The 23654-nt window shown below is 50.5% G+C and overlaps 7 protein-coding genes across 7 annotated transcripts; 4 read left to right on the top strand and 3 right to left on the bottom strand.

Moving 5' to 3' along the window:
- Nucleotides 1-369: 369 nt before the first annotated feature.
- On the bottom strand, nucleotides 370-2044 carry COCSADRAFT_32657 (uncharacterized protein). Its single transcript, XM_007696164.1, has 4 exons — nucleotides 1932-2044; nucleotides 1345-1622; nucleotides 816-1247; nucleotides 370-581 (listed from the first exon to the last, which is right to left on the bottom strand). The coding sequence occupies exons 1-4, from the start codon at nucleotides 1962-1964 to the stop codon at nucleotides 506-508; spliced, it is 819 nt and encodes a 272-aa protein (XP_007694354.1). The 5' UTR covers nucleotides 1965-2044; the 3' UTR covers nucleotides 370-505.
- A 2766-nt stretch (nucleotides 2045-4810) lies between these two features.
- COCSADRAFT_132462 (uncharacterized protein) lies at nucleotides 4811-6257 on the bottom strand. The gene is made up of 2 exons (XM_007696985.1): nucleotides 5681-6257; nucleotides 4811-5623 (listed from the first exon to the last, which is right to left on the bottom strand). The coding sequence occupies exons 1-2, from the start codon at nucleotides 6054-6056 to the stop codon at nucleotides 5181-5183; spliced, it is 819 nt and encodes a 272-aa protein (XP_007695175.1). The 5' UTR covers nucleotides 6057-6257; the 3' UTR covers nucleotides 4811-5180.
- Nucleotides 6258-6698: 441 nt separating this feature from the next.
- COCSADRAFT_156152 (uncharacterized protein) lies at nucleotides 6699-7774 on the top strand (the record flags this gene model as incomplete). The annotated part of the gene is made up of 3 exons (XM_007696984.1): nucleotides 6699-6719; nucleotides 6775-6814; nucleotides 6993-7774. The coding sequence occupies 3 exons, from the start codon at nucleotides 6699-6701 to the stop codon at nucleotides 7772-7774; spliced, it is 843 nt and encodes a 280-aa protein (XP_007695174.1).
- Nucleotides 7775-8798: 1024 nt separating this feature from the next.
- COCSADRAFT_342153 (uncharacterized protein) lies at nucleotides 8799-14531 on the top strand (the record flags this gene model as incomplete). Its single annotated transcript, XM_007696983.1, has 2 exons — nucleotides 8799-9283; nucleotides 9333-14531. The coding sequence occupies 2 exons, from the start codon at nucleotides 8799-8801 to the stop codon at nucleotides 14398-14400; spliced, it is 5553 nt and encodes a 1850-aa protein (XP_007695173.1). The 3' UTR covers nucleotides 14401-14531.
- Nucleotides 14532-15954: 1423 nt separating this feature from the next.
- COCSADRAFT_132455 (uncharacterized protein) lies at nucleotides 15955-16608 on the top strand (the record flags this gene model as incomplete). Its single annotated transcript, XM_007696982.1, has 2 exons — nucleotides 15955-16349; nucleotides 16438-16608. Exons 1-2 carry the CDS (start codon nucleotides 16020-16022, stop codon nucleotides 16606-16608), a joined length of 501 nt encoding a protein of 166 aa, XP_007695172.1. The 5' UTR covers nucleotides 15955-16019.
- Nucleotides 16609-16699: 91 nt separating this feature from the next.
- Nucleotides 16700-20969, bottom strand: COCSADRAFT_216202 (uncharacterized protein). The gene has a single exon (XM_007696981.1). It carries the CDS (start codon nucleotides 20742-20744, stop codon nucleotides 17082-17084), a length of 3663 nt encoding a protein of 1220 aa, XP_007695171.1. The 5' UTR covers nucleotides 20745-20969; the 3' UTR covers nucleotides 16700-17081.
- A 125-nt stretch (nucleotides 20970-21094) lies between these two features.
- Nucleotides 21095-23437, top strand: COCSADRAFT_107215 (uncharacterized protein). The gene is made up of 2 exons (XM_007696980.1): nucleotides 21095-21413; nucleotides 21466-23437. Exons 1-2 carry the CDS (start codon nucleotides 21164-21166, stop codon nucleotides 23214-23216), a joined length of 2001 nt encoding a protein of 666 aa, XP_007695170.1. The 5' UTR covers nucleotides 21095-21163; the 3' UTR covers nucleotides 23217-23437.
- Nucleotides 23438-23654: the final 217 nt, after the last annotated feature.

The following is a 23654-nucleotide window of genomic DNA, read 5'->3' as shown; positions in this document are numbered from 1 at the left end:
ACTTATCAATCAACAGTGGGGGTCCTCCACCCACCCACCCACCCACCCACCTGCGCCTGCCGCCCTGCCACCCACGAAACCCGAGTAGTCGGGTTCCGAGGGTGCGAACGCGAGCTGCAGTAGGGGTTGGCTAGGTGCATATGTAGTGGGAAGTTTAGTTTGATTTGGATGGACCAAGGAAGGAAGTGAGGCTTCTGTGAGTGTGTGTGGGTATGGAAGGAGGGAGGGAGGGACAGGGTAAGGAGGGGGTTGTGTTGGGTTTAGAGATCCAGTGAGAGTTGTGTGTGTGTGTGTGGAGATTAGGTGGGATGGTAGGGTGAGAGGGGAATTGTGGAATTGGGAATTTTCCTGTTTTCTTTTTGCGAGGGACTCGGAGAGATGAGTGGATACATTGTTAGAATTGATAGTTTGATCTATTTCGTATATCCCTGATTGCAAATTCTGCCGTCTTCTCAATAACGTATTGAAATATGGCCAAGATAGAGTTGTCTCAATCCCTATCTCTTCATAATTTCGATTCACTCTCACCATTCATACCCTTATCCGAGAAATCGACAAAACTTTCTTCGCCATCGAAATGCCTAAATATCGCCAAAACAGTCAGCAAGCCACAACCCATAGTAATTGGTAAAACTTTTATCCAAACGAATTATCGCAGGAAATACGTCATGTAAACTTCAGTCCAGTGGATGCCCAATCCCAACTAACACCAACACTCTTGCATGTGGAGAACAGCCAGAATCACGCGGCCCATGATCACAAGACGCAATCCCAAGAAACATCAAGAGATAAGAAAAAAAACAGGTCACACTTACCAACCTCGTTCGGCACCACCAGACAAGAAGGATGTTTCAGAGTTGAGCTCACACTCCCAGTTCCCAGCGATGCCCTTTTCGGGGTCTGCTGACCTCCGAACGAATCTAGACAAACCAGCCGTATAGCACTTGAAGTCGTCTTCATCGGGATTCTCCGGCATCCGACCTGTTAGTACCCTACCAGCAGCAATCATAGTAGCCGCGTGAGTGCAAAGTAGAACACTCCTGGGCTGCTCCGGATCACTATCAAGAGTTGTAACAATATGCTCTAGCGCCTTTCTAACACGTTGGTGTAGCTCCACAATCGACTCGCCCCTGGACCCCGCCATGTGCACGGAAACGTAATCGGCATCTAAGTTGCCAAAGTGCGGAGTCAGGAGCTCGAGACTGGGCGGCTCTGGGTGTTCAAAATGGGCGCGTCCAAAGAACTCCCTGTGCACAGACTAACGTATTAGTACAGTAAACTCTTTTTGGTGCTCACACACTTGTGTCTTTTCCGCCAGAAGATCTACTGTCGGCCCGTACTTACCCTATTCCACGGTCGACCCTAATTTTACCCCTGTTCTCTTTCCCCTCGTTGAAGTACGCGTCGCTGAATGGCTTCAGCGTCTGCAAACAGCGATAAAACGGGCTAGAGTAGATCCTGTCCACCGGAGGCTCGACTTTGGTGAGATAATTTGCCAGCTCCCTACTCTGCTGAACGCCTTTGGCCGTCAGTGGCGGGTCGGTGGGTATGCCGGTTGGCGTGCGTGCCATGGACGCGGTGTAGACACCTGTTTGAGGGTCCACCGACCAATTTGCCCGAAACTAGAAACGACAAATACACCGTCAGAATACGTCTTCATTATGACGGTCAGCAGATCGGAGTGCGGAGAGATCGTGACCCTAGGGTTTGACGGGGCGGCTCATTTGGCGGAAGGGCTACTACGTATGACACATGGCAAAGCTGAAAGGAACTCGCGATGAGAAAGGGTAGTAATGCAGGGACGAATGAGACGGGTGAAAAAGGCCTAGGGAAATCAAGATTCATTTAACATGGCCCGTGGCGCATTTGACGCAACGATGAACCCAGGACAGCTTCTTACGTAGTAGAGAGATAGCAAACTTTATACTTACCGCATGCCGGACAATATAGACAACCTCTATCATAGTGTCGGATTTTTTCTTTTCCACGCGCTTCCTTGACAGCGGCTATGATCTTAGTATTGAGCAGTGTTGGCTGTCAAGCGCACGTACGAATTGCCTTGTGATGGAAGGTTCGCTACCAATATCCCCAAATGCCTCGGCTAATCACACTTCCAAGATGCCAGCTCTGCGTGCACAATGCTCAAGAATGGCTGTTCGTCTTGGGGGCCGCGGGGCTTAGAATTGCTGATGATATTGGTCAGTGATTGCTGTGGTCGCACAATTTCCTTTTCCCAATGGGAATATGTACATATGCAGTGCTGCAAGCGAGGTGAAACAATCGGACCGTTCCTCCCATCCCATGCCCGACCCTTTTGGATGCATGTGTACAGACTACTAGTTAGTATACGCACATTAGCAAATAGTCGTCGTTCACGTGTGAAGCACCTTGCGTGGGTTCGTTGATCAGCGCCGCAGTCGAGACTTTTGCTTTTGCGATTAAGCCACACACCGCATCATCGCCGTCGTCATCGGTAAATCCCACGCTTCTAGCCCTACGCATACAGCCGACCTGTGTAGGATCTGCTAGCGCAGCCCTCACTTGAGATATTTCAATAAAAACACATATTTACCGCAGTCGCAGTGGAGGAACACGCCAGCGCTTGGACGAAGCGTGCCGACGACCTGCATGAATTCACGTTCGCCCTGCTGACTGCTGACTACGAATTTAGGAATGTACGCTCGCTTGACTATGTTGAAGCTTAATACCAATTCTAAGGGTCTTGATGGACGGGAGGCTGGAACAGGCTCCTTTACTCGTAGAAAATGGAACGGCCGTAGCCATGGTCTGATGACCGGCGCATTCAAATTCGATTCACGCGACGTCAAGTCATTCACATGCCCTTTGTGACTTGGGACTAGCGAAATCTTCCCTTTTGCTCGCGGGACGGTATCGCTAGCGGCGGTGCAATTTGCGAAACGAAAAAGCGGTGCGCTGACGGTACTAAGGCTGAGGAGGAGCCTCGTAGGGCCACTAGATTAGTTCTAAGGGAGGTTCGCAAGAGCACGGAGGGCGGACAACTCGGTATGACTTAACACACTGTGTGTTAGACCTGTAAGAAATTGTCCAGGGCCCTGGAATCTCCAAAACATTGAGCATTGATGGGCATTTGTGATTGGGCAGCCTTGTCCGCCGCCTCCAAGTGCGCCTCATTCGTTGTAAGCAAAATGGCGCAATCTGGTACGCTCCGGCACTTGCCCTTATGGTTTCGACATGTGCCATGCTGGAGCCTACTCAGAATGCGACTCCACACCGGTGCAGCCACCGTCGATCGCGGTTGTCTTCGTGGTGTGGAGGGTGCTTTGCCGTCCAAGTTACACGCTGATATGCAGGATCGTGTAGCGTAAGTCATGGAGTCATGTCCAAACTTTGTATATGATCAGCAAGGGTTCCAACGTTTCGAGAAGGCCAGGTTACTGTCCGTCTCCGTTGTGTTGGGTACTTGGAGGATCGCTTCGAGAAAACTTGGCCTGTGCGCGCTGCTGGGAGAACTTCTACAGTTAGGACCTCATCCCGAGCACTTCCGCCCGCCGGAAAACAAACACTTTTCTGGATAATGTAGCGAGCATCACGCGCACGGCTGTTATCCATTGCTGACACATATGTTAGCAATCAGGCATTTACCTGGGCAGTTTACGTGAGAAATCTCTAGGGGTACTATATGACGCTTCTACAACACCGCCTCTGTGGTAAGGAGGGCACATGACACGACCTCGCCATTCGAAGGCGTCGTTGATGATCGCCAGGCTAAACCAGACTCATCAGGACCGCTAACTTGGTACCAACGTGAAAAAGGAAGCGTGGGCTGATAATGCCGAGGGGCTGAATGAGCCCCTGTCAGAAACTCGGGACCCAATTGTAGACTGACATTGTAACGTGCGCGGGATGGTGGTGCACTGCTACACCAGAATCTGCAAGGGTATGCGAATCAGCCCCTCATGACTCCTGTCCTCAGGGCTGCTAGCCAAGCGAAGATAAGCCAGAAGTTAGCCACCTGCGATGCGCTAAACTAAGGCTGACAGTAGCTGCTGTAGTTTGGCAGACGTATGTAGCACCTCCTCGGTAGTCGCTGCATAGCGCGCAAGGAGCCATCGCGTGCGACGGCAGTTTAAAATAATCCCATGTACCTGGAACAAAGCAACGAGCGCCTTCAGCCTTGTAATTTGCTTCAGGTTGCTGTAACGTGGCTGACGTTGCCCCTGGTCGTGCGACCCAGAGAGATGGTATTGTTAAGTCTCAACAGACATCGTCACTGGAGCCAAGATGCATTCTGCGCGCTCCTAGTCAACGAATCGGCGTAACTATCGCGTGAATTCTGTGCTATACTTGTCAGCTGTCATGGTGTAACTACGTATGTAAGTGCATGGGAGCACGCGAGAGCGAATTAGAAGCTCATCCTGCTCTTCTTCAAGCCCCCTTCTACTACTGTAGAGTGTCAATACTGGCGCAGAGGCTTATTCTCGTTCGTTTTAGCCTTACTTGGTTGACTGACCCGCCTTGCTGGGTGGACTTTTGTCCTTGGCAATTGAGCGCCACTCACTCACGTGTGTAATTGATTGGATATCCAGGGCGTACGCGTGCCAATTTATTGGATGAGAAGCATCCACTGTGCCAATGCTCAACAGTCATTGCGGCTGCGTCCACCTTGACTTTGATAGGCGACTGCCCGTGTGATCCACTTCTGGGGTCAATTTGGTGGGGTAGAACCCTTTCATGACTTTCATGACAGTCTATCGCAACCAATAGCCCCACTTGGAACGAGCACATGCTCCCGAACCTACCCGAGTCCGAATGAAGCTGTGCTCATCCAGGTACCGTGGATAGAAAAAAACAGTCGAGGTGTTTTCCTGAGGAAATAGGACGTGGGATGGTAGCACGGCATGAGGGGCTGGAGTAGGATCTGGATGTAATGAATACCACTGGACAGGGATGCGTGCATATAGGTACGTAGAACTTGTGATTGCAGAGGCGTTCGATTGCTTGGCAATGAAATCAGTGTATTGACTTGGAATTAATGGTTTTCGTTGATAGAAATCCGAGTGACTATGAAACTCAGCTGGGAAACAGAGTCAGTAAAGGGTTTCATGATTTATCGTAGAGAGCGTATTAGGAGTAGTAAAGAAACAAGAACTTGTGAATCCAAAGCTGAGAATGGCCTGATAGGAATCCGCGGAAACGACCTATTTTGCAACAGTGTCGTATAGTGGGATGTCTCCATCTGCCGCTCTGGTTGTGGCGCGTGGGGAAACTTTGCCTCTCATTCCAAGCTTTGTCTCAGTGACCCAGAGGCGTAGGGCGATAAGGTACCGCACAATGATGAAAATGATAATAGCCGCCACAAGAATGCCCATGATGTAGCCAGCAACAACACCTGAGGAGTTTTTCTGGAGGTTAAGAAAGGGGTATACGTAAAAGCCTTGAGTGGCGTGGGTAAGGTAGGCCAAGCCAAGGTAACAAGCCAAGAGGAGGATAACGGGCACCAGGTCTAGCCAGGGCAATCTAATGGTACTGGGAAAGAGGATTTCGCAAAATGCGTAGAGCGAATTGAGAGCGTGCTGTGACGTGTTGGACCAGATGGAGAATGTGGTGGGAAAATCAGCCGCAAGGAGAGCCCAGAAAACAACTGGTTGACGTTGTCAGTTTCTTGAATACATGCAACGCTAAGATGAGCTTGACTTACTGGTTACGATCCATGGATAGACGACAATGGTGGAGTAGAACATGCTGTGGGCGACCTGCAGCGGCTTGGGCCAACGCGCCAGGAACGACGTGCCCGTGAGCCAATAGCTAGCCGTGTGCACTGCAGAGAAGGCATAATAGAAAGCAAGACCCCAATACGTCAAGACAGTGAAGAAGGAAAAGGAATGCCGGGATTCCTCAGATCTGCCGTGCGTAGCGTTCCAGCCAAAGATGGTAAACAAGGTCGTAAATGCATACAGGGCCAGGAGTACGCGGTAGCCAAACAGAAGGCTGGGAGGCAGGGCCCAGGACGTAACAAATCGCGTGGGGTCGAAGTGACCGGAGTAGGGCGCTGTTATTCGGTGACCAATAGCCATGACGGGGGTGGAAGGGTGCCCTGCTCCCGTGCCGCAGTAGCTGCCCAATCTTCGGAACGCACCGGTAAGAGATACGTGAGTGCTAGGAATAAATGAACAACGGTATTTGTGATGGTTTGTGAGCGAGTTTCGGGTGGTGGTGGTGATGCTGCGACGTGGTGTCGCGAGGGTACCAGCAAAACTCAGTTTGCCCAATTTCCGACGACGAAGCTGAAAAGGGCTCCGTCTCCGATCCGAGTCAGGGCGGACTGCAAAGGGGGCGCTAAGGCAGCCGCAATGCGCTAGGCCATTTTGGGCCTACGCCTGGTGATCAAGACGATACCCATCGCCTGTGCCTTCGTAATGTCACGAAACTACTCCCCCTGGCCCCCGCTTGGGCTCCCCACGCTTGCAGACATGGCTGGACGGCGAGGTCTGTTCCCACATGCACTCCCAGACGCTGCCGGGGTCATGCCTGCTCCTTGCTTTGCATACTGGCCGTCGGCATGTACTTCTGCATTCTACTTTAAGACTGCATGCCATCAAGTCTGACCACATATTACCCGGAATGCTCATGCAAACAACTCTGCCTATCAGGCCACTACCAGTTCTCCATCTCTACGCTACTACGACAACGTCTGTTCCATCCTCTCCAATCCAAACATGAGTGACTCGAGGATATCAGTATGCATACACACTCTTGCTGCTCCCTATGTAGACCGTCACTGACCAATGGCAGCAGAAAGCGCAACACCTTGCTCGTATTCGGGACAACCAACGTGAGTCGTCCATGATTTCCTACAGACTTGCTCTCTTCAAATTCCATCCTGCCAGCTTTTTCGTCGTCGCTCACTTGTCTACCCTCCTTCACAGGAAGTCACGTGTCTGATCAGATTGCACTTGGTGCTCTGTCTTTCAGATACCCACAGAATCTCCACTAACACTTGTTTATGACAGGACGCTCACGCGCTCGTCGTAAAGAATACCTGCAAGAACTCGAGACAAAGCTACGCACCTATGAGCAGATCGGCATCGAGGCTTCATCAGAGATTCAGAGCGCTGCGAGGACAGTGCTCGAGGAGAACCGCAAGCTCAAGGCTATCCTCCGCGAACAAGGAATGTCCGAGCAAGAGGTGTTAGCCGCCTTGGAAAACACACCAGACCGGCACAGCAAGCAAGTCCCTGCGGCATCGAGGCTCAGTGCAATGCTCGAAGGGAAAACCAAGCCAGTCCCAAACGCTTCGACAGCCTCCTACATGGCTTCCGACACAAAGCCTATCTTAATCCCTCGACACACGCCGCCAATCCAAACCATCAGTTCCCTACCTCCACGATCCACAGATTTCAGTTGCGATGATTCACCTAGCCCTGGCTCGATAGTATCGGCTATGAGCACCCCGCCTCCTTCTTCCTATTCCACCACGTTCTATGCTGCACCGTCAACTCCACCTGGCACTGAGATCAAGATAGAGGACGTCGCCTACGACTATCCCTACAACCGCCCATACAACAGCTCTTGGACTCATTCGGGGGATTTTGGCTATCCGGCAGATCCATTCAATTACTACAGCCGTTCTACATGCGTCGAAGCCGCCAATATTGTGAGCACAGCGCGATCGGACCCTGCGACAGATCTGGACAATGGTATGGGATATCGCTATCCTGATCAATACGGCCAAATGAACAATGCGGCACTTCATATGATGAATGGCTACTCCCATCATCCCACTGCCATGTGACTGGACAAGTCAGGCCGCTCAAACACATCGGCCCCACGTCACTACTAGCGAATCGACCTCTACAGAGAGAAGACTCGCGGAGGATGAACCTCAACAAAAATTCGCGAAGCCAGCCATGCTCAAGCCATGGCTCAGGTGCACGCTGATACAAATCGCTGCATATCAGCTTCGTCTCGCCATACACACACATAAACACACACACACACACACACACACACACACACACACACACACACGATGCGTTCAACAGGGAGGGTTGCAGACCGGTGCTGCCCTGAACTGAAGACATCCACTTAGTGTACCTCAATACCCATGTCGCCTTGGAGACTCAAACATATCCCACATACATAATGGAGCGAATACCTTGCCAACAGCGTCATACTTTTTTTATCGACCTTTTTATTAGATTACGATATCTCTATAGACTGTGCTTATATGTCAGTAAGCACAATGAATGATTTCAGCTTTTCAAGCGCCTTATCTCTTTGTTTACGCAGTCTCTGGCTGCCGCCATATCATCCTGGTCACCCTACGCACCTCTACCCTTGCGATGAAAGAATAACTGGAAAACACTCCGTCTGCATCGCAGGTGTTCACACAAATGCTTGTGTGGGTGGTTCTAGCTACTTGTTTTCCCTCCGGAATTCTCTTTTCGGCTTTCAGTACTTGTTGTTTCATCCAATCTTGTAACATTTCTGTATCAAAGGATTGTATCCATGTTTGGTGCATCCAAGGTCGATGCACATAATATGTTGTATAACCGACCCCAGGCAGCGTTTCTAGTTTCTAAGTTGTTTCTTTGTCCTTAGAATCGGTCGGTACCCGGCAACTCTACAGATGCGGCATTCAGTATTGTTATCCGCTAACAAAGACGAAGTTTTGAAAGAACAGAAAACATGTGTACATATCAAACAAACACCTTTGTAAGGACCACTCACGATGACTATTCATTTGGAGACATCTTATGGCATTTGCCTCTGATTTTTTAGAATTCAAGAAAGTTCAGAGTGTCCACTGATCCAACATGCCCCCCAAACGCCAAGGAAACAGAAACAAGAAAGGCCCGGTATCCAAGGGTCCCGACTTGAAGAAAGAACCCGAATGTGTCAGCCGTGCGTCTATTCAGGTAGACTGGGCGATACCCAAAGCGAAGCGGAAAAATGATTTTGACCGAAAATACTTGGACGATTACGCTCAGCCTTTGTACGAGAGAGAACCGGACGAGCTCCGACTAACCCAAGCAGGCTTGCCCGAGGCTCAAATACGCACGCCAATCTATCAGAAAGATGGCAAGGACATGGTTGCAGGAGATGCAAACCAATCCAGTGCAGCATTGCGCGGCCTTTACAATGAGATCAAGAGACTAAGTGCCAAGGAGCCAGACGGACTTCATGATATTGCCGCACTTACTGGGCAATTTGAAGAGGGGGACGAGAATGCTGCAGTGATCCTATCCAGAGCGAAGAATCAAGAAATATTTATCTTGCACACAGAGCGACGTCTGCAAGTGTACGTAAGGCTATGTCAAATTTTGTAGTCCTCTGCTAACTTAGACCAGAACCGTCAATGATCAAACTGCTCACGTCGATTTCATCCGACGGGCACCATCAAGTGCGGAGAACCAGAGGCTAGGCCATTTTATCGATGTCCCCCTAGGGACATCGATCACCGTCAATGGTATCACATATATCAATCAAGGTAGTTCCTCGCCTAGACCCTTTTTCATTGGTCCTCTAGAAGACTTCGCTGTCATTGAGCTGCTTTCGCAGCCATTGTTCTTTTTCCGACATGAAGGCAGCTTGAAGTATAAGGCGACTACTAGAAAAGCTGCCCAACATGAGATGGATCGTCGTGACAGAAACGGAGATGTTGCTAGCAAGAACGTGGTAATCAGGTGGCTTCCAATTGGGCCACCAGAAGATACGTCGCAAGAAGTTGGGAATGAAGCAGAGACTACCGAATCCATGTCTGAAATGTTCCAAAATCTCGCGAATGAACAGATACAGCATGAGGTTGAGGAAGTTGAGGCAGCTGAGGAAGTCCAGGAAGTTGAACAAGTCGAAGGAGTCAAGGAAGAAGAAGACGAATATTCCGACGCATTCACAGATGACGGTCGGCCAATCGAGAATCCGTCCGGCTATTTTAAAACACGACTCAACCAACATTTGGAAGATAAAGTAGCGTCTCTCATCCCCAGGGTGATCACTTCCGTCAACCACCGACAGCCAGGAAATGCTGGGTTCAGTTTCATGCATAACAGTACGATCTTCCGACCGGGAAGAATACTACTTACTGCCCTCACCCAGCAGTCTGGTCGCCATCTCCTGCTCGTAGCCCAGATCCGACAGCCAGACCAAAGAATCAGAGTCAGAGTCCTATATCCGCTGTTCTGGCGTAGTTCATGGAGTCATCGCAATAAGATCCACCAAAATTTGCGACGTTGGATTTTGGCTTCTGAATCGAGCGAGCAAATGACAGAGCATCTGCTCATGGATACCGAGTGGGTGCCTTGTGCGCAGGCCGCTACCCAAGAGGCTTCTTCTACATATACAGTTTTGAATGCATGGGCCTTAGCCATGGGCCTAGAGCCCAATCCAGCATTTACGCCAGACCGCCAGGGTTACGAGGCTTTCTTCATTCAAGCAGAGGGAATGTTCCATCTCGCTTTGGAGAATGCCTTGACTTGGAAACTGCTTCTGTCGTTCTTACGTTGCACTGGATTCGCGAAGCCAGTTGTTACGACAGAAGTCAATGATGATGAAGATGCTGATCTGCCAGCTAAGGATCGCCGTTTTGATCTGCGTAAGCGCCCTTTTGACATTCTGATTGCTGATCAGACAAAAGCCGACGAGACTTTTCCAGCAAAGAAAATAGAGACGAAGCAGATTCCTATGCAGCTCGAAGATGGTATTCTTCACAGCGAAATATCGTCGTCAAATTCACTCTCTAACGAAGAATTGAATGAGCTGATACCCCTTGTACGTGAAGGACGATGGAGACTGCAAGATATGGCAAAGCAGCCTAATCAAAACCTTTCCGAGGACATAGAAATGTCTGAAGAGCCTTCTGAGACTCTTTTGCCGCTGGGAGATTCACATGTTCAGCCTTCTCAATTGGATAACTTTCCTGTACCAGCTGAGTTCAATCCCTGCGAATATCTCCATGAAGAGCTGAACAAGCTAGCCAATGGTAATCAGATCACTCAGAAAGACCTGCCAGAAGCACTTGCAACAGATGTATCCCCGTTAACCAAGAATGAGATCCGAGAGAGCATAGCATCCGTCATCCGAGCCCTCAACCAACGCTACCCCCTAGGCGCAGGCTTTGCCACCGAGTCCTCCACAACTGAGGTCAAATCGTCCATCACCAAAAACGGAGACCTAATCTCGATATACATGCTAGAGGCAACCGAAAACCACAATCTCTGCATCCTGACACAAAACCCCGGAGCCAACAGGAATTCCGACATCGTTATCGACTCCGCACCCTGGCTAACAAGCAAAGCTACCAGAGCCGAGATATGTACTCGCCTCGGCTCCGAGAAATCCATCACAGGGCCTCTCAAATGGGTCTTTGCACCGCAACAGGTGTGCGAGCATCATGACGGATATCATGTTGTACTTAACGCATGGAGTATCTTGCTGAATTTGCCTTTGAACACTGAGGGTTTCATTTCAAGCCCAGCATTCATCCGCGATGCACGTAACGTTATTCAGGCTGCGCTGCGGGGCGAGGCGAATTGGCTGCTTATCTGGGCTTTGCTGCGCTGTCATGAGTATGTAGCTTCGACCGAGGCACCGGGACTGGGAAGAAGATTCGCTAGGACGATACCGGAGAGTGAGCAAGAAGCGTATGAAGCGTTTATGCGAACGAAAAAAGGGGAGATTGTTGGGGAGGGTGTGAATGTGTATGAGCTATTCCTCACCGGATCAGTCCAAAATCACGATGATTCATTTCGTTGGGATCGTCTTGATACGGAGGATCGAAACACAAGGATTTCTGAATTGGAGCGCAACGGGCTTTTCGACAGCACTTTGTCTCGCGATGAGATTCGAAGGCGATATGCCTCACTGAGTAAGCCTTTCAGCCTGTGCGAGTCCCTGCGAGACACTCTGAGTAAGCTGCTAGCAAATGAGCAGATACAGAAGGAGCTGAAAGAATTTCGAAGCGAGGATATAATAAGGACAGAGAAGGGAGAGTGGATAGATGATACGGAAAGCGCACTCGCTATGAGCGCCGTCATCATGGCCATCAACGAGATGCAGAGTATCGAGGAAGGATTCAGCATCGTTCAAAGTCAATTTGTGCAGTTATGCCAAGCTTTGGAAGGGGTTGATGTGGAAAACTACATGCTCAACGCTCTTCATCCTGGTCGGCCACTGCTTGCTCCAATCTCTTTTAAAAACCATATTGTTCTTCTCCTTGCCCAATTAGACGAACAAGGTCGACCGACAATTTCCTTCTTGGATTCTTTATTCTATCATTACGATGCAGAAGATCGTGAGAAATTGTTCGAGATTGGCTGGCAGGTTCTGCGTGGTTCCTCTTGGTGGCAGGGTGTCTTCGCGAATAAAAATGCCTTTGAGAAGGTAAAGCCAAAGTCCGCGACTTGGGTAGAAACCGCTCGCCAGCCGACCGCGAACGAATGCGGATACTTTACGATCCTGAATGCATGGGGTCTGGTCATGGGATTGGAGCTCAATCAAAATGTGCGACTGCGATGGACTGATTCGTTCTTCCAAGAGCTGCAAGACGTGGTGCATCTTGTGCGTCTCGGACATGCGGATTGGAAACTCATCTCTGCTTTTCTGCAGTGTCACGACCTTGTTCGAGATGGTATTGTACCGGAGAACAGGCGCTTTGCTAAGACTCATTCGACACGGATCGAGTCAAGATTTGATGATGATCTGGCAACCCTCCTGGCTACGGAAAAGTTGCACTGGGCTAGGCAAAAATATCAGACCGAAGCATTGAAACGCATCCGAAATGTGAACCGCATTCCAAACATGACTGGGAGACCGCATAACGGGAAGAAAGCGTTCCCTTCCGACGAATGGGTTGATGCCACAAAGAAGTATGAATATGTACCACGACTCCAGCGTTTCGATCTCCTTAACATCAACCATAAGGAGAAGGAAATTGAAGCAGTCTTTAGAAACCTGGCCAAGACCCGAGTAGAAAGCTGCCTAAAGAAACTACCACCAGCCAACTCGCAGTCTATTGCATCCAAGCAAGAAGCCCTTCTACAAGTAATCCGCGATGATACCAACTTGCACTACGAAGGCATGGACTCAAACATCCAAAGGGAGCCCGGCGAATGGATCGAAGAGACACTTGATTTCTACGACCAAATTCGAAGGACCGCCAGACTCCAGCAGATGCTCAACAACAAGGGTACCGTGAAACCCAATGACTGGCAACGTCTCATGGACGACTCCGATTTGAACCTTGCCGTGGCATCTGTCGTAGAAGCCATCGACAACCTGCAGTCGCGTCTGCACGCAGCATCAGGATCGCAACGCCCCTTTGCCGGTGGTTTCGCTTTGACAACCAGTACCACCCTCCAGATGGCATTGAACGGGATCGAAAGCATTCCCTTCTCACGCCCGCGAAGGGCCTGGCTTATTCCATTAGTCGCAACCAAAAACGGACTACTAGAGCAACTAGAAGTTTGGGCTAAGACAAACGGCAAGAAGTACAAAAGTCCCACTGGTCGTGCAGGCGGTCACGGATTCCTCGTGGTCGTCCAAGAAGCAATCAACAACGACTCCGAAAACCCAGCCGAGACGCGTTTCGAAACCCACATTTTCGATAGCTGCCTCCGCATCTTCAACGATGTTCGGGACTTCTTCTGTGTGCGTGTGGAAAATGCTGCTGCGTCACTGAAGTGGTCGACGCACCGCAACGAATTCGGTGCTGTGCAATTCGATGCCGAAGCATTTGTTCACGAAAACCTTCCTCAACAGACGACAGGTGGTTTCCAGTGCGGTCACCACGTATTGATCAACGCCTGGATTATCGCCATGGGCCTTCACTTCGACCCCGAAGCGAAGTATACCTCTGAGATCTACAAACAGCTCTACACGCTTGCTGAGGCTGCTACAGCCGGTATTCTCGACTGGCGAACGCTGGTCGCGTGGTTCTTCTGGCACAAGCTCACCATCGAGCGCAATTTTGATGCCGTACCCGAGAATCGCCGGTTCAGACATACAGTTGTGCAACGTGATGAGCGTGTGCTGGGGGATAGGATCAGGGAGCAGTATGCAGTTGAAGATGCGCGGCTGGAGATGCACAGTTTGGCGCAGGTGCCGTATGATTATTCGAATAACTTTGTGATGATTGGTGGCGAGAATAGCAGAGAGAATGGTGGAGAGAGTATCCGGGAGCATACTGAAGAGAGTAGCGGAGAAGATAGTGAGAGTATGGGTAGTTTGTTTGGGTTGAAGAGGCGCGTTGATGATGCCGAGGGGGACTTTTTGGAGAAGCGCAGGGGGATCAAGAGGAAGCGGAAGAGGGGCCTGAGGTTTTTGGATCGGTATGATGAGGGTGAGGGTAAGCAGAATGCAGGAGGTCAGGCTGGGAAGAAGCGGCGGCTGCTTGGTCATTTGACTCCGCTGGATGTTTAGGATTATTGGAAGATAGCTAGCTGGTTTGTCCTTTTCGTTGTAGTAGGCGTCATGTAATGAGTACATATTTTTCCAACATCCCTCCCTGGGTTACCGAACACCCCCTGTGACCAGACAAACCATTGGTACTTTGACTTTTAGTAACTGGTGACATCGGATCCAGTCTGAAGTAGAGAATTGGGAGATGATGGTGAGCAAGCACGGCGCGCGTCTCGAGAGGTCTAGGGACAGCGTCAAAGTCCGAGACTTGCATGTCGATAAGAAAAAACACAGACCAAGAGAATTCAAAGGTAGATCACGCGTACCAGTAGTTCCAATCAGCTTCGCGATACGAAGAGATGGACGTAGGGGTGCAGATTTATGTAGGGAATATCTACATGCTACTCATTGACTGGTTGATCAAGATTGATAATGTAGCACAGCATTATCACCTTGTATAACCACGGCAGGCACTACCTATCACACTATTTTTCTGCTTCTACCTTATAGAAGAGGCTTTTATTTCGCAGGGGCATCGTGTGCTTTGTTGCTTAGTGTCCAGTTTCGTCAAAGACATTACAATATATCTGTAAAAACTGTGGTGTGCTGTCACGTGATCAGACTGCAGATATATATTAGTGATTCTTTTTCGGCGTAGATAGACTACCTTCTCCACTCAATACAGTATAGCGATTAAATATCAAGTCTGTTCCACCAGCTCCGTCTATGATTCTATCAAAGAAGAAACTGACAACATCGATGAGGCTGAGAGGGATAAGCATCGTTTCTTTGTGTATCATCCTGATACAAACCGGTATGGAGTATTTCGTCGACTGATTCGAGAAGACCCTCTTCCACCCACGTTTTGTACTAAGTCAGATAACTTAGACACTTTATGTTAGTACATGTCAAGGAACCCTTACATTTCCCGAACTGCCTTCAGCCATTTCAGGCTAAAGGAAGGAAGCACAAGGGCAAGCCATATGTTGAGTTTAATCTTCCAGCAGCGCCTGCTGGAATTTTGCACGGTGTTGCGAATGTTCTCGACCCCAAAGGCTTGAAAGCAATCGCAGGTGGAGTTTCGATCGCCGTAACCTTGCCAACGGTTGGCCGGGGTTTCAATGGTGCTTGCTTTGCTCTTGAGCTTGCTTAGGTACCGCCACAAGATTCGAGGCATTAATCGCCCTTCCGATCTGGATCGAACTGGAATACCAGCTATGAAAATCACAGTACCAGTCATCCGAAAAGCTATCTATGGTGCTCTTTGTGAAGAAGCACCAAAGATATTAGGGTCTCACCAACGCTTAGGCAAGACTCTATAACTGGTGCTTGGCCTAGGGAGGGATGTCAGTAGTTCAGAATTTCCAATCTCGTATACGTGATACTCTTTCAGAATTCCATCTCTTTCAAATGCATAATTCCATTCTTGACGTTGCGACACGTGCCAGGAATACGCGAGACAAGGAGAGCAGAACAAGCACACCACGTGGAAACGCGACCATCACCCCAAATCTTGGCACTAATGACATCATCCCCATCCCCACGCGTCACCGCGAACCGCCAAATTCCAATTGTCCAACCACCGCAACATCGCCAACAGCCAACACTACCACCTTTCCCAATTCAAACCCCTCCAAAAAATGATCCTCCGCCCCTCCACCCTCCGCCTCTCCATCCCAACCCCCCGCCCCTTCTCCCTCTTCCCCTCCTCGCGCTCCCCCACAAACCGCATCTTCGACCCCATCCGCCAACCCAACGACCTGCACACCCTGACTCTCCTCAACGCCGCCGACAACCGCGCCCTAATAACCTTCTGGACCGCATCCTGGTGCCAGACATGCCAAGCTATCAAGCCTCTCCTCAGAAAATTGATTGAAGAAGAGAAAGTGGGGGAGAGGGAAGGCGGGCTGGGGTTTGTGGAGGTGATGATGGATTCGGTGCTGATTGAGGATTTGCCGATCAGGTATCGGGTATGTATTTTCTTTTCTCAAGTGGAAAAGGGAGGGGTGGGCGGTGGGTGTTTGGAAGTGGGGATGGAGGGCTAACAAAAAGGGACAGATTAGTAGTATGCCGACGTTACTGGCGTTTAGTCGGCAGGAAGCGCAGTTTGATACTAGACTGACACGGCCTGAGGAGATGCGGAATAAGGAGTTTTTGAGGGAGTGGCTGGTTAAGGAGGCGTCGAGGGGTGGGAGGAGAGGGGGTGGTGGGGGGAGTATGTTTGGTTAGTGGGGGTTTCCCGAGAGGAATGATTATAGGTGCCTGACGGTGTTCAGTGACGAAAGAGGGGTCTGATTAGAAGTAGCGAAGGTAGGTGCGTAGTACAACAATTTTGTGGGTGAATGCTAAATGATATTAGAGTCGAGCGAGATCTGTGGGAGAGATTCGTATGCGGATGACGGAGGACGGCAAGGACTGAAGATTCCAAGAAGTATGCATGACAGATGCCTTTACGAAAGATCATCATTGTAAATTTAATGTACATGTTGCGCGACTTGTCTTGTAAGACAGCCGTAGCAAAAGAAAAGAAAAAAGCCATCAAACTTCTATGGGTATATAAACCAGAGTTGTAACGCCCCCCTGGCGCTGTGAGATGATTATTGTTAGTCCAAATGCAACTGGAGAACCAGCGCGTTTGCATTTCAGCAACCCTCTTTTCGCACGTCATGAATGCCAGGTAATCAAGAGACCAATGACCGACCCTACACGCCACGCTTGGTCTTCTTCTTCTTGTCGCTAGTCTCATCAAACATTTGACTCCTCTTCTTCGTAATTGTAGGAATTGGCAACATCGTCTCCGTTCCATCAGGCGTAATGGCTCCAGAACCATCAAGCACAGGAGTAGAGAGCGAAGTATCAGTGAGCCCCGGTGGTAAACTAGCTTCGTCTTCGTCTCGAATCTTGACACTCTGCGCCGTTTCACGCTCCTGCAACCAAGCAGCATGCTCTTCCTTGTACGTTTTTTCCTTTTCCTCGATCCACGCCCTCTGCTCTGGGTCCTCTTTGGCTGATTCGATGCAAGACGGACACTTGACGTAGAAACCACCTGACATGGCATGTTCACCCAGGACCTCGAATTCGGGTAGATTCTCACCAATAAGCTCGGTATTGTGCCAGTCAAGACAGTCCTCGCAGTAGCCCCGAGGACACCAGCGGCATCGGAAGATGAGGCCTCCGGCGTCGGCTGTGGACTTTGCACAGTCAGTGCAGTTGTGCTGGGGGCAATGGAAGCCACTGAAAGGGCCCTTGACTTTGCCCTGGTAATGGCCGTCGAGACAGTCGAAGTGGTACACTCGGGGACAGGTTTTGCACTCGAAGAGCTTCCCAGCGTCGGCATCTTCGAAGCATTCAAGGCAGTGATTTTCGTGGTTGAACTCGCGTCGCTTTTCTCGGACTGGCTCAGCAAGACGTGGGTCTTTGCCGGCGAAAGTTGGCACGGCTTCCCAGTCTCCGCAGTTCATGGACTCCTTACTAATAGCATAGCCGTTTACCATGACTGTAGTGTTCTTGTTCGTGCGGCGGTCCTCCCGAGTAATGGTTTCTGGTAGGATATTCCTAGACGAGGTATCTGCACTGGAGCTTTTGTCAAGATTGCGCTGATGACGCTTGCCTTCAAACACGGCGCATTCGACGCGCTCCATGGTGGAAAGCCACTTGTCTTCGTCAACCTCGGATTGTGTCGTGTCAGTCAACTCGGCAGACTGGTCACGGCACTTTTTTATCATTGTATCCAGGTCCCAAGAAACCATTTCCTTGACGTCAATCTCAGGATGTGAGAGTGTCTGTGCACCTCGGCGTACAAGTGTCATCAGTTGCGATGTATCCATCTGTGGCATGTCTTCGTCGATGGAAGGGCGTCCCGCTGATCTTTTTGCGACTGCTTGCTTGCCATGTACGTTCTGCATGGATTCGGTAATCTTTGCAGAGAGATAGAGCTTCTTCCGGATGCGACCCATCATCTGCTCTTCGACAGTCCCCTGGGTACAGAGCTTGTATATCGTTACTTTCTTGGTCTGTCCGATACGATGAGCCCGCGCTTCGGCTTGGAGTGTAATTTGTGGGTTCCAGTCTTCATCCAAGAATATGACATCTTGCGCGCTGGTAAGGTTGATCCCTAAGCCACCCGCACGAGTGGAAAGAAGCATGACCTTATAGTCCGAATCTTTCTGATTGAAAAGGCGGATATCCAAGTTTCGACGAGCCCTGGCCGTACTCCCGTCCAAGCGAAGATACTTGAATTTTTCACCGTGGTTGCTGACAAGAGACAGCAGGTCTTCACAGCAGTCGAGTGTGCGAGCAAATCCTGAGAAGACGAGGACTTTCTTGCCTTGCTCAAAGATCGTATGCTTGAGGAGTTTCTCCAGCAAAATGAACTTGCCGGAAGCGCGGATGACATGATCGCCAAGGTAGTATGGGTCTGGTGCTCCTCCTGGAAGCAGGTATGGGTGCGAGCAGCATTTGCGTAACTGCATGACGAGATTCATGAGCTTTTTCCAAGCTCCTTTTGAGGTGTTCGCGTCGGTCTGTTCTTTCGCTACAGCTTCTTGCACAATCTTTGCAGTCTCTTCCCACTCGTCTCCAACACTGCCGGTGCTGATCACTTTGTCCATATCCTCCAGCTGCTGCAATACCTTGTTCTCCTGAACGTCGTGTTCAATAGCAGCTTTCTCTTTCTCCTTGCCATCGGCAAAGAGTTCATTCAGCATGCCGTCATCAATACGAGTCAAAAGGCGCGTGTACCAAAACTTCTGCATCGGTGTAAGGGGTACGTAAAGGAGCACCTCTTCCTTGGGCGGCAAACCGAGATTGACTGATGGAGAGTCTTTCATTCTGCGCAACATGATCAGTTCGAGCAAGCGCCGGGCATCTGTCATAGTCTGCTTATTTGCTTTGCCTTTGCTAAGATCGAATGACTCTCGGAATAGTGCTTCAGTCCTGTCATCGAAGACGGTGGGATACAGCCAGGTCAGGAGTGACCACATCTCAACCATGTTGTTCTGAAGAGGTGTTCCCGTCAGGATCAGCCGGTACTCGGCATTGATGCTCTTCAACGCCGTGGAGATTTGGGCCAAGCTATTTTTGATCTTATGGCCCTCGTCAAGAACAACATAGCGCCAGGCAAAAGAGTGTTTGAACCAGGCTTGTTCGGTTTGGAAAACGTCATAGGTCGTCACGACAATCTTGAAAGAGCCAGAAGGGCCAGGCAGCTTGGAGACCTTTTGGCCGGCCTTGCGCAATGCTTTCCGATCTCGTGCGCGTGAGGTTTCGTTTCCTTTCATATCTTCTAAACCGGCTGCAACCCGCTTAAGACGAGTCCGTTCGTTTACGGCGCCATGAAACCGCATTACACCGAGCTGTGGCACCCACTTTTCAGCTTCCGTGACCCAAGAGTTGAGCACACTCAGTGGGCAGACGACGAGGTATGGACGGGGTTCTTCAGACACAATGCCCTTCTGCTCATCGAGCTCTTCAAGATATTGGAAAAGAGAAAGGGTCTGTAGTGTCTTCCCAAGGCCCATCTCGTCACCGAGTATACCAGAGAACCCGTTGTTGTAGAGGTGGACGAGAAACGATAGACCAGACAGCTGGTAAGGCTTCATGACGGCTGTAACTCCCTTGGGCTGCTCCTTGAGCTCTTGGTACTCGATGATAGGTTGCGCTTTGCCTTCTTCTACCAGCTTCGCGACATGGTTGTTCTTGGGCAGAAGTGGCAGAAAGAAGTCTTTGTTGGCGACAAGAAAACTGTTCGCTCTTGCCCTGGTGCCTTTGGCAATGTCATCACGAAGCCGGTTGCGAGCGGTGTCGAGTTTCCGAGGGGGTGGCGCTGATTTCCGCCGTCGTGATGAAGTAGTTATGGTTATGGTGTCAGACTCTAGGATGGCGCTCCTCCGGTCCCGAGTACCCCGTCGCAGTCCGTCTGTCCTCTCCTTTTCTCTCTTGCGCTTCTCCATCTTAAGCTCCTCCGTGTATGCCGATATTCTCGCGCTCGTCTTGCGGGGGCGGGCCGATGGCGCGAGTTCGTCTTCACTATCTTCTGGATCTGGGTCTGTTGGCTTTGAAGCCGATTGCCGAGTAATTCTTGTGGAAGTCACAGGGGACTGCTCTCCTGCCGATGAATCCGAGGTGACGTCGTGTTGCGCCGTTTGAGGAGGTGGGTTGCGTTTGCCTCTACTGTCCCGAATAGGAATCGGCTTCATTTCTTCACTCTTCTGCTGCGCCGACAGTCGTCTGTTCTTGGTCGCTGACTCGACTGAGCTCTGGGATCCAAACTGCACCAAAAGATCTTGCAATTGGCCACCTCGTCGCTTTGGAGGTGGAGTGATGGACTGGGGAGAGCCCAGTGTCACAACGGATTGTCTACCCATGACGAAAGATGTGGCGTCTTATATAGTTTGCTATCCCAGAGTGAAACAGGATTCTGAGATAAGCCAGATGTAAGGGTCAGTGATGTCGGAAAAAGTAACTCTGTAAAGCAAAGTTTACAGAGCAATGGATCTAGAGTCCCGATTGAAGCGATGAACGGTGAGGAGTGAATCTGACGATGAAGGGCATGTCCAAAAAGAGCGTCTCGCACACCAACGAGTGCTTTGAGATTGAACAAAGCCTTTGGGGGCAACTTCGAAGTTGGTAGAGGAGGCGGACGCGTCTTAGCGCGCCTGTCCATAAAGCCGAGTAAATCCGACGCATCTCGCCATGCAGTCGCGAAACCCTTCTTGCATGTCTCCCCACGCCCAGCAAAGAATCCCATAAGCCCTGCGCAGCCGGCGCAATACCGTCGCTCATCATGGCGCAGCAGCCCATGACTTCGTTTTGGCCCATATTCGCCTCCAAGTCTGACGGACAGCATGTCGTCAACATCAAAGGCAGGCCCATACGCAACGGGCCGACCGAAGAGCAGCTGAACATGTCGCCCAACGACCAGGGCCAGCGTGATTTCTACCGCTTGATCGAGAAGGATGATCCCAAACACCAGGATTGGCGTAAGAAGCTGGGCGGTATGCTCTTGCGCGAGATTGGCGGCAAGCAGTATGAGGGTAAGAGGAAGCCACGCGGGCTAGCGGGCGGCAGAAAGCTGACTTTTGGCAGACAAGTGGCAGCAGTGCATTCTGTGGGAGCTACCCGATAACTATGTCCTGTACGAGCATATCAAGACAAAGGCGGACGGCCAGGTCAAGACGGTGAAGAACCACTCTGGCGGCGGTCACGATCGCCAGGATGCCTACCTCTATGGCTATCCTAAGGGCCCTAAGAAGCGCTTCAGGAGCCCCGTTGAATTCTTTCCTCATCTGCTGTGGCTATGCACCGACGAGAACAGCGATATGACCAACTGCACGTGCAAAATGTGCTCTCCAGCGGGCGATGTTGAGAAGCCTCAGCCCAAGGTCGAGGTCAAGCAAGAGCAGCCAGTGCCTCTCAAGCGAGAGAACAGCTCCAGTGGGACTGCTCCAAACACCAACACCAACAACGGCAATGTCGTGGGCCGGAATCCCGTAGTACAGATACCTGTGCATCGAACCTCCATGACCGCGCCAATCCCAAGCCCCATCATCAAGCCAGCTACACCTGTCCCTGTACAGACGTCGACTCCTAGTGTGCCGCAGATTCGGGCTCCTCCAACATTACAGTCGACGCCCCTCCCCCAACCACGATCACTCGAGCAACAAGCGGATCTCACCTACAACAAATTCCTGTGTCGAACAGGAGAGGTAGTGTGGTTTTTCCGGCCCAAGACATCTGCCTGGGGTCTTGGACTTGTCGTGCAAAGATGGGCCCAAGCAGAGAACCCCATGAATAGGTCGTACCTAATTCAGCCGCTCTCACATCCATTCGAGTCCCTTCCACAGGAGATTATACACACAGATGAGCATATCAAGCCATGGCTAGCTTGGTCTGCGCCTAGTTGCACATTTCCCTTTTTGCAGCAAAACCCACAATTTGAGTATGGGAACACTGACTGGAGAGCACTCATCAATGGACAGGGTGGTGAAGGTATTGCCTCTGTTGATGCATCTATCCTTGCAGCCAAAGCCATTGATACCACATATACACTCTTTGAGCGTTTGAAGACTTCGAAAGATGACAAGGGGAACGAGTTTAGACAGTACAACGGCATATTCCTGGGCGCGGAGAAGATTTGGAGGGGCGAACCCGTTCGTCTACGCATAGGTGCTACTGGAAGCGATCTCATGGTCATCACGGACATTATCGAACAAGTTCTCGCGAACCCACCCCCCAATCAACCAAATCCAAAGGTCATTGCAGTGGGCGATGTGTATAGCTACGCAACTTTGGATTCTCCAGACCCGAATCTTCCTCCAAAGCCACCACAACAGAACCCCAACATACCCTCTCGCATGGTGCACGACATGGTATGGCGGAATCGCTTGCTCGTACCCGCCACCCGCACGGCTGCATGGTGGAAACTTATCCAGCCCTCGTACAAGCTGGATATCGATGACATCAAAGGGCGTTGGTATGAAACCAGTCTCATCTTCCAGGAGCCTTTTACCAAGGCAGTCAAGAATGGCGAGGGAGGTAATGGCATTTGGATGAACGCCCGCGGAGATGCGACAGGCAAGGGCAAAGGAAGTGGTATCCCACAACCCGATCGTATTGGCGCTTTCGGGGCCTCTGTGCCAAAGGGTACGCGTATCATTGAGGGCCTGGAACCGCCGAGCCAGCCCATGGGTCAGGCACAGCAATCTCATGATGGAATGGAGATTTCCATGAATGCGGGAATGCCAGATCCATTTTCCATTGACGAGTTCATGCATGTCGACCATCTAGGTGATGAGGCGGGCATGGAATATGGAGGCAACAATAACTACACATATTAGCACAGGCTGGCGTTTATTCCGGGATTTGATGGCATTGTACGGCGCGACATGGGAGATTTCCGAGGATCCGATAAAAGCATTGAGGTCACGAAGGGCGTGAGATTTGGTACTCTATAAGTAGTATTACTCAGTGTGGGAGATACCCAGGTTGGCTATTTAAGATGGGAATTTTATGAGCATAGTGTAAGAAAAAGTTTTATCAAAATAAGTTCATCATTGACAGGGCTCGACACCGTGCGAACAGAGAAGATATGATGCTTGACTAGACATAAGCTCTATCAACCTTTCTTAGTCCAAATCCTCCAGACGACCTTCCCAAGCAAACTAACCAATTCGCCCGCTCAAATCTCCATCTTTCCGCGGGATACAGCATGCGGCTCTAATCCCGGGGAATTACCCCCCATCCACCATGCACGCAGCCCGTCATCCATTCCCCAA

The sequence above is a fragment of the Bipolaris sorokiniana genome (assembly GCF_000338995.1).
Source record: "Bipolaris sorokiniana ND90Pr unplaced genomic scaffold COCSAscaffold_1, whole genome shotgun sequence".
Taxonomy (NCBI): domain Eukaryota; kingdom Fungi; phylum Ascomycota; class Dothideomycetes; order Pleosporales; family Pleosporaceae; genus Bipolaris; species Bipolaris sorokiniana.
Note: the sequence above shows the minus strand (reverse complement) of the source record. Positions and strands in the feature narration are given on the sequence as shown.